At 40.2% G+C, this 13056-nt stretch overlaps 1 protein-coding gene across 1 annotated transcript in view; it reads left to right on the forward strand.

The window, feature by feature from the left end:
- Window positions 1-5562: 5562 nt before the first annotated feature.
- ENAH (ENAH actin regulator) overlaps window positions 5563-13056 on the forward strand; it is a 61876-nt gene continuing 54382 nt past the window's right edge. Inside the window, 1 exon segment of the mRNA XM_031552350.1 lies at window positions 5563-5645. Within this exon segment, the coding sequence (XP_031408210.1) occupies window positions 5578-5645 (68 nt within the window). The 5' untranslated portion in view covers window positions 5563-5577.

The raw sequence follows: 13056 nt of genomic DNA on the forward strand, positions 1-13056 counted from the left end.
TTCCCCTGCATTGCATGGTTTACTTCTTTCTTTTGTTACCATATGCCTTTCTTGATGCACTGCTGTTTTCCCAGCTTTTGTCAGCAGGTCATTCCTCTGTCTAGAGGGTAATGGCAGTTCTTCCTTTTCCTTTATCTACCTCCCTTTTACTATTTACTTACATGATACTGTTTTGGATACCACAAACACACAGTTAATTTTTTCCTTTTGTGAGTTGGGTAATGATGAAAGATAGTCCTTATCTATTCTGTGTGATCTCTTGTCTATCCTGATAGCAAGGTACTTGTGTATATTCTCCTACGTGCCAGACTGTTACCACATGTCCACCAGTGCTTTAAACTCTCTCATGACGAGCTACTCATCAGTTGGCTTGTCACAGAAAATGGGAAGTGCTAAATCTTATAATCCAGAAGTAACTGGGAATCTAGTCTAGTGTGTCTTTCATACTTCGGGGTTGGTTTGCCCCTAAGTAATGAATAAATACTTCGTCAGTTGGTAGTAATGATTTACTGTTTGACTGGGTTTGGCTAGGCCTGTGTTAACATCTTTAGACCTTACAGTGTAAGTGCTGATTATGTAAAGGAGTTGAAGAAACTCCTTTCATGTGTCTTCATTTTTTTTTTTTTAAGTACTATTTAATTTTTTTTATTTTGTAGGATAGTATTCCCAGTTGGTTTGTGCTGCTATATTTTGTTTTCACCTGCCTGCTGCATTTACTTACACCTTTACCCAGTGCACCAGTTCTTCTGTGTAGGTCAAGCTGCTGCTTTACCTCCAGCAAGGCTTCTTTGACTGTTCTTTACCTGTTGTGTTAAAGGAAACGCTGATGTGCATACCACGTACCATGATATGTTGTATCTTGTCAGCAGCGTTTGGTTCATGCCCAGACTTCTCCAGTTGCTTCAAATGCACACTTACACAAAGTATACCTAATAATTTTTTGACCCTTATTAGGTAGGAGAGTTAGGATTCCATGCTGCTGCTTGTTGTTGTATTTTTTTCATGTAGAAACACATAACTGTAGGGCTTGGGAGGGACATCTCTGGAGATCATTCAATTCAACCCCCTCCCCTCCACCCCCCCCGCTGAAGCAGATTCACTGCAGTAGGTTTTCATTTTGATATTTTCTTGAAGATAACTACTGAAGTTTGGTGAGGGTGGAGATGCACAGAAAAGGTTCATTACTGTCTCCGTGTGTCACTCATGAGAAAAATCTTGAGTGGAATCAGCCCGGACTAAAGGGAGCTCTTCTTATTGAAACTTGTTGATGTCTGTGTGCTACGCTACTTAATTTAACAGATACTAGTTAAAGAATACTGTCTGATGTCTCTGCTTGCAGATGGAGCTGCATTGCCACATCTAGATTTCAACAGACACAGCTCCCTGCTCTGAGTGCAGATGCTGCTGAGCCTGCCATAAGGAGAGCAGCTACTGACATTTAAGCTACTGTTTTTAACGAGGCCTGGATTGGATTAGTCTGCCTAGGTCACTGGCAGCCTTTGATGACAGGAATGAAAACTGAAGTAACCGGTTCCTAAACCAAACCAGAAGTTTTCCTTTGGATTATTCAGTGGATTCTGCTGACAGCATGGCTAGCCGGTTAGCTTGAGCTTCTTTCTGTGAAACAGCCTTACTGTATGTCTTTGCTTTGTGGATTCCCTTCTGGTAAAAAGAACCTTCAGTTCTCCCAGCTCATTTGTTCCTGCTACGAATGGATCTGAATTTCAGTTCTTGTTGAAAGCTGCATAGCACTTGTGAAGCACCTGTGTGTGAAGAGGAGAAGCTGAAGAGCTGATTTCGTGTAGCATGTGCTGCTCAGAGCCTGGGTTCTGTTATCCTCACTGGCCTGCTGGTGGCTGAATTCACAAGCATGCAGTCTGACATATGTGATTAGCCTCTACTTAGGGTATGTGTAGCATGTAAGAAGTCCTGATGCAAGTCTTGAAAGCCTTTCTCTCACCGGTATGCATGATGGTCTTTAGGAGCTTTTTTCCCAAAATGAATGACTCTTCACAAAGGCATTGAGTGCTTTTCTTTGTGCACAGAAAGAGGGAGAGCCATCAGTTTACCTTTTTGCTTCTGAAGATGCTGATAAATGTAACAAAGAGAAAGCCAAACAAAAAAACTGATATGCTGGCTGGGGGAAAAAATGTTTAAAGGAAATGATTTGCCAAAATACATAATGAATTTTTCTAGGGTTTTATGGAACATTACTGTTTCATTTTATGCGCTGTAAGTCCGTTCAAGTTAACTTTGGTTTGTGTTACATTAACCAGATCTCATTGTTACATTTCATCACATGATTTTTATCAAAGTGTGCTTGGACAGTGCTTTACACATAAGTGGAAAATGGATTATAATCTACTGGGGACCAGCAGAATGCACTGTGCTTATAGTGTATGCCTACACAGGGCACAAAAGTGATAGAATTCTTTTTCTGTTATATCTGTATTTGTGCACGTGGTTGGTAACGTTAAAGGAGAGTCCACCTGTTTTTGTTTGCTTACCTTAAGAGTAGCAGTTGATGAAATAATATACAACATAATCTGGTTACTAGTGATAGAATGAAGAGATTAGCATGAAGCTGTGGCTGGGGACCATCATGTAGTGTATCAGGAAGAGGTTCTTCAGCGGGGGTTGGTGGGCATGGAGCAGGTTCCTCAGGGCAGTGGGCTGGGTTTTAGCGAGTGGTCCTGTGTGGAGCCAGCAGTTGGACTCCTTAATCCTTGTGGGTCTCTTCCAACTCATGATGAGATACTCTACTTTAGCAGAACATAAATACTTAATACCTACAGCGTGAGAATCGATGGAGGTGGACTTCTTCAGGTCATATGCAGCAATAGAATGAGGGGCAACAGGTGCAAACTGAAACACAGGAAGTTCCGTACTGACACAAGGAAGAACTTCTTTATTGTTGAAGTGACAGAGCCCTGGAACAGGCCAGAGAGGTGGTGGAGTCTCCCCTGGAGATTTTCAAAGCCTACCTGGATGTTTTCCCATGTGACCTACTGTAGGGAACCTGCTCTAGCAAGAAATTGGACCAGATGATCTCCAGAGGTCCCTTCCAACCCCCACAGTTCTATAATTCTGTGAAAATGCAATATTTAGTGAAGCCCCTTGTCTTGTGTGCTGCTTACCTGAAAGAGCGTTTTTATGGGGCAGGTAACAACCACACCTTATTAAGCTTGTAGCTGTCGCTGTCAAACTGATGTATGTGTCTCATAGAATCACAGAATCCTTAGAGTTTGAGGGGACCTTTAAAGATCATTTAATCTGCTCTGCAGTGAACAGGGACACATACAGCAGATCAGATGCTCAGAGCCCTGTCCAGCCTGGCCTTGAAAGTCTTCAGATGGGGCAGCCACCACCTCTCTGGGCAAGCATAGCAGTGTATAACTGTAGCCTGTAGGTTTGTTTTTTTTTTGTTTTTTTGTTTTTTGTTTTTTTTAAAGTGAATAAGCAAAAAAGCCCTAAACCCCGCAACACTTAATAGGCAAGTAGAACCTGCCAATGCCAGTGGTATTGCCAGTGAGAACCACAGCACCTCTTCTGGAACCACCCTTGTGGGGAGGATAGGAGTCCCAAAGCTTTTTAAGGAGGGAAGATACAAGACGCTCCCTGTGTGGTTTAAAGATTAAACTTCTGACAGGAGTTAGCTAGAAGGATATCACTGGAAAAACCCAGCCCAGTAATAAAGGCTGTAAAGAGCAGAACTTTGTCCTGTGGCATGGCATCTAAAATAACTTAGCACTTAAATGGCTACAGAGAGCAACATTTTAAACTAAAATAATGCAAGACTGCCTGGAAAAGGTGGTTTCTAAAATGAGGTTAGAGCTGCAGAGGAAAGGTGGTACAGTGATCTACAATTAGGAAAACCACATGAAATTTCTTGCTCTATAACAGCCCTCTTGTATGATGAAAAAGGCATGTGGGATGCCTGCTGGGTTGTGCTCCTTGTATACTGCAAAAGAGCGCTTTCCAATAATTACTGCTGTATGAGCTGAAGCAGTGAAATTCCCTATGCAGATAAAGCTTTTTGGCTCTTTAGTTAACATGAGCCTCAACAATGAGGGTGCTGATAAGGAGTTCTAATTTTCGGGCAAAATCATTCCTCAGCTCACCTTTGCATTGTAGTTACAACACTGAATACCTTATTAGAGCAAATAATCAGTGAATACATAACTGTGGCTTTACACATGCTTTCTGCAGTTGGAGTTGGTGAATGGGTTCTGTTTTATTTTGTTATTGGAGAATAGTGAATGGCACAGGTGTCCAGCTTTTATACTTCTGTATTCTTAATACTTTGAGTATTACAGCTTCAGAATAAAAGCCTTAAGTGGCTATTAGCTGGTCTATTTGTGTGATACTTTCTGGGTTGAATTTATACATTACTGCAATGAAAAGTATTTATAATAATTCACTGGGGTAAGAAAAGATTAGCAGGAAAAAATAAAGTGCAAGGTACTATTAGCCTATGCAGTGCTTTGGGTTTACATGCTGCTCTCAGTGCAATTTAAGGTATAGTGAATTCCACTCCCTAAATATGAGGGGATAGAATAGCTGGCGTTTGTAACTTTAATATTGGAAAAAATGCCTGAACACCTCTTCCAGTTCTGACGGTAAAGTAATATAAGTACCCTCTTTCTGGGCCTGTTTTGGATCTTATTGCTGTTATGAAAACTTCACTTTCCTGTTTTTTGACTGAAGGAAGCAGGCAACTACTTTTCTCCGTGCCTTAAAAGGGAAAAAATACTTTTGTTAGAACTTCAGGGGACTTCCTGAACAGTGTGAGTAATACCATTGCATATAATAGATTGTTTTATGCTATGCACATAAAATATAAAAATGATTAGTCCTTTATGTAATATTGTTTGTGTGCATAACCCATTCTGGAGCTCAATCTCGAGCCCAGATACACTTGGAAATTTACATGCAGAGAAATGGATTTGCTCAACAATTATCTGCCTTGTAGATGTACTCAGCAGAGATATAAATTGTCCTTACTGAAAGTTCTGAATTGGAAGGACTGTCAGGAAATATATTCTCCTCTTGCTGCTACCACGTCACCAGTAGACATGTTGCAGTTGCTTTTAAAACTTGAGTGTAAAGGGGAGCATTGTAATGGAACAGAAGTTCAAGTGAACAGGAGTTTGCCACTGTATTGCTGGAGATCCTGCTGCTTAACGGATACTAACGTGTAAGGTTAGTGTCATCATGAAATGGACACAGCTTTCTTAACAGTCAGCTTCTGTCTCAAAACATGAACGTTTGAAAAGCAGAGAGGACCGCTGGGATGGCAGTTGAACACCTATGAGCTGGGAGCAGGAGTTCATGGCAAACAGTTCCTCATTGCGTAACTCAATAGCTCTCATTCAGGTCTGAAGGCAGATCTAAGAGACCTGCTAGGAGCCAACAACCAGCCTCCTCAAATGAAACATTGCAGTCTTAGGAAATAATCACGTTGTCAAGTAGTTTGAAATAGTAGAAGAGCTGCTTTCTGTGGAAAAGCCGTGGGTGATGTCACAAAGGTGTTGATGAGTTAGAAATTCTGTTGATTGATTTTTAACGAGAGTGAGCATGCGTCGTGCCTCAGCTGCTCCGTGTGTGCGTTGTGCTCTGAGTCAGATTGTTCGTTTTTCTGCAGGGTAATCATCTTTTGTTGAGTTTTGATAATAGACCTATTTGAGGCAAGACACGTTGAAAAATAGTCTGTCTTACTCAGAAATGATAATTCCAATGTCAGTTTATACTAGGCTCTCAGTGTGGATAAAAAAAAAACCCTTCAAGCAGGTGTTTAGAACACTGGTACACTTTAGTTAAAGGGGCTGTAGAGCTGCTGCTGCTTCCTTCTAGGTGCTTCATCTTTCTTCCAAGAGACACATGGAATAGCTGACATTGAGAAAACCAAACAGCTTCTATTTAATGGCTTGTGGTGCATCTAGCTCAAACCTATTTCTAGGACAGAGCGTTATATATATTGGATGCACAAATGTTAGTGTTAATTATTAACTACATTGAATTAGTTACTGCAATCGTCTCTTGGTGTTCAAAGCTAAAAGTGGGTCACAGAGACTCAAAATACTTTTACAGTGAGTTCTAGCATTGATTTCTGTATTTCTGCTCATGCTGTTCTTTGCCTGTTTGGAGAAGAAAAGGACTTTTTGCATAGAGCCTCTTGGAAGTAACCTATCTTATTCTGATGGAGTTACAGTAGTGCCTATTTTGCAGGAGAGAGATCTCCCTCCAACAGCTCCTGTCAATGGATTTTCTCTTTAAGTCGAGCACCAATATCATAAAAGAGTGGCAGAATTTTTAAATCAAATCACCTTTTCTACCTTATCTTTGAAATCATTGACTGTTGAAGCCAAATGTCAGATTTTAGGAGATGCTGAAATTTTTGCTGTTTGTTAACTAGCACTATATGAATGATATTCAGAGGAAAAATGATCACAGGTCTGGCTGATTTTTAGATTAATTAAAGTTGACTATCATTAGAGTATAAAAGTGGGTTTATATCCAAGAGATTGGATTTCAAAAAGACAAAACTTTGACTGAAGCGTATTGGTAAAATTTGTTGGAGGAAGTGAGGAATTGCGAAGGAATTGAAGCAGGATTTACAAATTAAGGGCTGAAATCTTCGCTGTTTTGAAGGGCTTCTAAAATGGCAGTGAGTTAACCCTTTCAAGCAGGACATCAGTAATGTATTGGCTTATAAGAGAGAGAAATAATCAACTGTTTAAAAAGTGATGTTGAGAGACTAAAAGGTGTGAGAAAGAAATAGGACTTGCTCAAAGTAAGGTTGAATTACACTTGCCAAAAAGCAATTTCAGTCAGAGGAGGGTGTACTGAGAAGTGTGTGTGAGGAGTAGGGAAAGAATGAACTGGCCTGAGTGCTATAGCAGTTAACTCTGCTGTTAACCATAGATTAGAGAAGTTCTTTCTGTTGCATTTTTGAAGTTGAGGAGATTGTTAACCATTATGTGCACTTCAGCATACACACTTATTGCTTTCTAAAGAGAAGAAAAATCAGGCTAAATGTAGCATGAAACTAAGTTCTTAGCAGTTCCTGTATTTTAGGGAAGGGAGATATTTGAAGACTGACTTCAGAAAATGGCTGTGTTGCTTTGTCTTTGTTGCTTTGTTACTGCTATGATGTACTGTGTATATGGGGTATACATTTTCAGAAAATTAGGATTACTAACATGGTGGATATACTTACCTACTTTTGCGGTTGTCTATAAAAATGTAAGTAAACTTAGTAACTGGAAACCACATCTTTTGTTCAAAAAATGATCTGTAGTCACTTTTCAGTATCATAGATCCTGGCACGTATTCTACAGTTTTGAATAAATACCGATTGCTCCGTCAACAAAACTACCACTCATAAAGGTGCTCTAAGTATTTTCTGGGTTGAATTTTTCCATGAATTTATTGTGAACTTGCAGATAAATTCTGTGCCCTATGAACTACATCCATGTGAAAATGCAGACTGCTCATTACCAGGTATTATTTTGTTTTCTGGCTTGGCACGCGACAGGTGTGTGCTTGAAGCATATGGGAAAGGAATAGCATATTTTGAAATGGGGCTTCCACAACCTCCTTGGGAAACCTGTTCCAGTGTGTCATCACCCTCTGTGTGAAAAACTTCCTCCTAAGATCTAACCTAAAGCTCTCCTGTCTCACTTTAAAACCATTCCCCTTGTCCTATCACTATCCACCCTCATAAACAGTCGTTCCCCCTTCTGTTAAGTAATGTTTGTGGAGGGAGTGATGTATGAGCAATTGCAGGAGCCAAGGAAATGTAATTTAAAGGGAGAGGAACAGGAGAGAAAGGTAAAAAGAGTGGGGTGGTTACAGCAGGTGTAGCACAGTAGAAATGAAATGGGGAAACTTTGGATGAGGACAAGAGGAAGAGAAAATGGTTGTGAGGAGCTTTGGCATACAGCAAGGTATGACTGAAGTAATGACTTTTCTTGGAGCAATGAGTTGAAGACTGCTGTGATCAGCCTTGACAGGTATTTTTCTAATCTCTTTTTGAGAAAGAATCTCATGTGAAAGAGAGTTCTACCAACTCCTTTGTTAACTGTCCTGGTGCATAACAGCAGTTGTTACTAATTTCTTCTAATACTTGACTAAACTTCTTTTCTTATAACTTCCTAAAACTATTTTTTCCTCCTTCCTTTTTCTGATCTGGTAGAACAATGACTCACCTGACTTTTAAAAACCTCATTTCGTTTTTCCTTCCTTATTTGAGTAGGAGTACCAAATTCCATGTGTGTTTGCTGGGTACTATTAGAACAAGAAGAAAATGAAATGGGAAGAGAGGAGGCATTTTGGGATGTGAATATTGCATATAAGATGTGTGGACGTTTGTCCTTCCACTTTTATTCCCAATTGGCAGTGTTTCATTTGAAACAGTGTGTCCATATTTAAGTCCCACTTCATTATACCTCTAATAGTTCATATATATTTAATAATAGAATTATAAGAAGTTCAGGCAGACCTATTAATTGGTAAAGACCGAAAACTTTGTTTGATCTAAAAAGGAAAAGCATTGAGATGTTTACTTACCCTTGGACCTTCCCAAGTCCTTCAGTTCCTTGTTTTTTGATGTTCCCTCGCTTGTTTCATCCATAGTTGAGAACTGTAGTATGTTGTTTTCCTTTCAGACTCACTGAGTTACTCTGCTAATCATAACATTCTAAAATAGCTCAGTCAGATGCTGTTTTAAATATACAGACATCTATTTTATAGAACAGGTCAATAATACAAATGCACAGTTCATTTAAACCCCCTAGTTTTAGACACTGAGCAGCAGGACTACTAGTGTTTAAGGTCTTTCTTTGTATGCTATGGGAGAGGCTGGCTGAAACTGCAAGTGTGAAATGCACAATGTTATTTTTGGGAAGAACATTCCAGTAGAATGAGGTGTTAAGGCAGTAATTGTCATAAATAAGGTACTTCTGATGATATGTCTGCAAATCAGTAGGACCTCCTCAAAGGATATTTTTTCCTTCTAGAATTTAGTCACAATAGGGGTTCCTGGAGTTTCTCACTGCTGTCCTGGGCTCAATACAGGCTGTCCTTGAAGTTGGGTTGGGTTGCTTGTGGCCTTGTCCAGCTGAATTCTGAAGTCTGTGAGGGGGGACAAACACAGCTAGCTTTTCTGGCAGCTTGTTCCAGCCATTAATTGCTCTCCTGGTGTAATTTTTTCTTACCGGGGCGGGTTTCAGGTTCCTTTTCTGTAACCTTTGGCTGTTACCTCTCATCTCTATGCACTTCTGAGAAGAAGCTGGCTGTGGAGTAGTTGAGAATGGCAATTTCGTGCCTGCCTTTTAGCTTCTTCTAAGACTAAACACATCCAGCTGTCTCAGCTGCTCCTCATGCATCTGTTTTTCTAATCCTCCTAATGGTTTTCTGTCTAACTTGCTCCAGTTTGTCTGTCTTGTACTCGGGAGCTCAAAACATGACATGATGCTCCAGATATGATCTCAAGTGTTGCATAGAGGGGGAATAACCACTTTCTTACAGACAGGTGGTTACTTTATCTCAGGTGTAGTATTTTGCCCCTGAGGTTTCTCTCGGCTGGTTTGTCCAGCCTGCAGACTGCTTTAGCATAGCTCTGCTGTCCTGCATATCTGCTCTCCCAGTTTGAAACAGCCATCCACAGACTTGCTGAGGCTGTTTCCTGGTCATTAATGAAGACGTTAAACAGTATTAGCTTTTGACCTGAGTCATTTGTCAGTAACAGATTACCAGTGAGATTTCAAACTGCTCACTGTAACCCTTTGAGCCTAAACATTGAGCCATTGAGCCAACTTTTCTCCATCTGCTTTGTAGCCCACACATTCAGATCCTGTCTATTTAGTTTGACTTCAGGTACTGTGGAACACTGTGCCAAAGGCCTCGCTGAAGTCAAGTTACGTGACCTTTGTCATCATCTTTCAACAGAAGACAATTGGCTTGATCAGGTACAATCTGTCATTGAGAATCCTTGCTGTCTGTGACCAACGGCCTTCTTGACTTCCAGACAGTTGCACCAAGACCTCTAAGAATCCCTTACTGTAGAATCATAAAGTGGTTTGGGTTGGAAGGAACGCTGAAGCCCACCCAGCCCCAAACCCCAGCCATGGGCAGGGCTGCCCCCGCCAGCTCGGCTGCCGAGAGGCCCCATCCAACGTGGCCTTGAGTCCCTCCAGGAGTGGTTCACCCACAGCTTCTCTGCACAGCCCTTTCCAGGCTGATCTGCGGCTCCCTGGCTCTTAGTTCTTCCACTTGTTTGTGAAGGTCACAACATGTGCTTGTTTCCAGCTCTCCAGAAGTTCTCTTGTTCTCTTGCTCACCTTTTAAAGATGTTTATGACCTCATGACATCACACCTCAGAACTTCCACTCTCACTGAGTGCATGCTGTTAAGCTCTATATAATTCTGTATCTGAATAGTATGCTGAAATGAAGCCCCTGCTTAATGTTCATTTACACAGGCATTAAGTACTCCATTCCTCCAGACTAACATGAAGCTTGTGGACCTAGGAAGGCAACTTACTGATAGAGACTGGGGCTGACTATCTCTAGCTTTTCCTGTGTTCTCTGCTGCTAGATACTCCGTGTTTCTGCAGTGGAGCCCTGTTTTCTCTAATTCATATTAATATCAAGGCAGTATTCAAAAGCAAGAGCACAAAGTATACTGTTCACTTCTGTATTTTTAGGTGGAAGTAAGTTTTAAAAAGACACTTCCTACAAGGATCATTGTAATGAGTTGTGAATTGCGTATCTGTGTATTAACGCTGGGGCTGTAATGGCTCAATCAGAGATCAGCCACATCCCCTTTCACAGCTCTCTACATCGGAAGCATCCATTATATTAAATAAGTAATGTAAAAATGTTACTATCGTATGATTCCAGGAGGAACAGAGTATCCTTTATCTGGAAGCAAAGTGAGTTACATGATCCACAGCAGTGGTAGTGTAATGACGGATTGTGTTGCAGAGTGCATTCAAGAGCTCTCATTGCACTGGGAGCCTGGACTCTGGAAGCTGTGATTTGTGCCGTGTGTTGAAAGTTTTAAGAAATCACATAAGGTCACTTCTGTTAAAATATGTATAGAAGATGGGAAATGGGTGTTAAGTGTTTTTTTCACAGGAAATTGTGAGCAACTGTCAATCTAGTTGCTAAAGATGGTGTTGTTCTTTGTGCCTACTTAAAAGCTTTCCATGGTATGACTGGGCTCAGATTCATGGAACTGGAGCACTGAAAATGACAAACCATATAAAAAGAAAGTTTGTAGAAAGGAAGGAATGCATCTGGCTAGCTTTTGGCACTGGTCTAAAGTTAATAGCTTTAAAAGTTGAAGTCTATGATAGTTCCTTTTCAGTAAACGTATTGATTTTACGACTGCTAGCTTTGCTCAGTCACAGCAGAGTCTGGTGCTTGCAAATTGGTTTGTCCCTAGATTGTGTATTGGAGCTTGTTATCTGTTTGCTTTGTCAAAAGAAGTATACAAGCTGAGAATCTGATTTTTTCAGAGTGTTATGTGTAATAGACATTTTAGATTTAAGAAAAGGCTCAAGTTGTTCAAAAGATCATTGGTAGCAACCTTGTGCTTCTGTTCCACCATGAAGTAAGACCGCCATCCAAACAGTGCTTGCCAGACTGTAGCAGAACTTTTGGCTTGTAATGCCACTGCGTTGAATCATTGGATCTACACCGAGGAATCTTAATCTACTTAAATTATCACTTAGATTCTGCATAATCTTTTAGTGTCAGTAAACTCCTGAAATGTGTGAAGAAAGTGTGGGGGAAAAATAGATTTGCTTTTAAGAGTGGAATATATTCAGGGGAAAAAAAAATCTGGATAAATTACCAGGAATGGCATACTTCAGAGAGCAACTTGTGTAAGAGGATAAAAGAAAGCAATAATGTGAGTGAGTTCGTGGCATAAGTGTAAACTGAACCATCCCATTTGTGGGTCTCTGGAGTCTAAACACAAGATTTGACTTTAGCAGTATAAGAAGGGTGTCTACAAAGATCTTATTCCTCCTACAAATTGGTTGTAATGAAACAGCCAGCCAGCACATAGTTCAGATATTTTTCAAAATTTCTGTTGGAAAACATTCTAATAATTCTTGATAGGATGAAGAATGTAGAAAATTAGGGGGAAAAAGATTGCTTTTGCTGCTTAGAGGTTACTTCACTGAAATATATTATCTCAAAGCTAATTAATGAAAGCTATTAATCTAATGAAGTATTTCCTTGAAGTTATTGCTAAGTTTGTATACAAGGTGAAGACCAAATCTTGTGTATAAAATTCCAGTTTATCCAAACTCTTAATTCTTCACCTCACAACATGCAATTTCAAGTAAAGCTTCTATTTCTTTTGGTCTAGGAGCTTGGACAAATGTACAGTGTTCAATTGTTCAAAACAAATTCTTCATTGGGATTTAAAACCTCGTCTCTTGAAAGTATTGTCTGTATCAAGACTGTGCGTGCGTTTTGAATGTATAACATTCTAGTGCTGCATTTTTTTCCACACCAAATTATTGATGAGGAAGCCTTTGAATCTGAAGTGCAATTTATGACAAGACTGCTCCTCCTTTACAGCCCCAAAGCAGATAAATGTGCGGATAGTATTTTAACACAAATAAGAGAAAAAATGAAGGGAAGCAGTTAACCTGCGAAGGGTGAAGTGGTGCGGATGGTGTGTTGATTTGGACCCTGTTTTTTAGCTGATACTTCTGAGTATCTCCAGTTTTATGGAATGCAATGTGTACTACGGATGATCAAAATTAAGGATTTTTTCCTCCTTAAAAAACAAGACATGAAATTGTCATTTCTTTTGTCTGCTGTAATAGTTTGTCAGCTTAAAAAAGTGACAAGAGACTTTTTTTGTGTACAGAGTAGTTAAAATTTGTTACTTTTTCATGTGGTTTCTGTGATGTTTTTCAGTCCTTGTACTGTCTGCATTCAGAACTGTCAACGGTTTACGGGCTGGTTCGGCCCGGTTCCGTGACTAGAAGGGCGGAGGGATCCGCGGATCCGCGCCCCCGGGAAAAAAAAA

The sequence above is a fragment of the Meleagris gallopavo genome, chromosome 2 (assembly GCF_000146605.3).
Source record: "Meleagris gallopavo isolate NT-WF06-2002-E0010 breed Aviagen turkey brand Nicholas breeding stock chromosome 2, Turkey_5.1, whole genome shotgun sequence".
NCBI classification, from domain to species: Eukaryota; Metazoa; Chordata; class Aves; order Galliformes; family Phasianidae; genus Meleagris; species Meleagris gallopavo.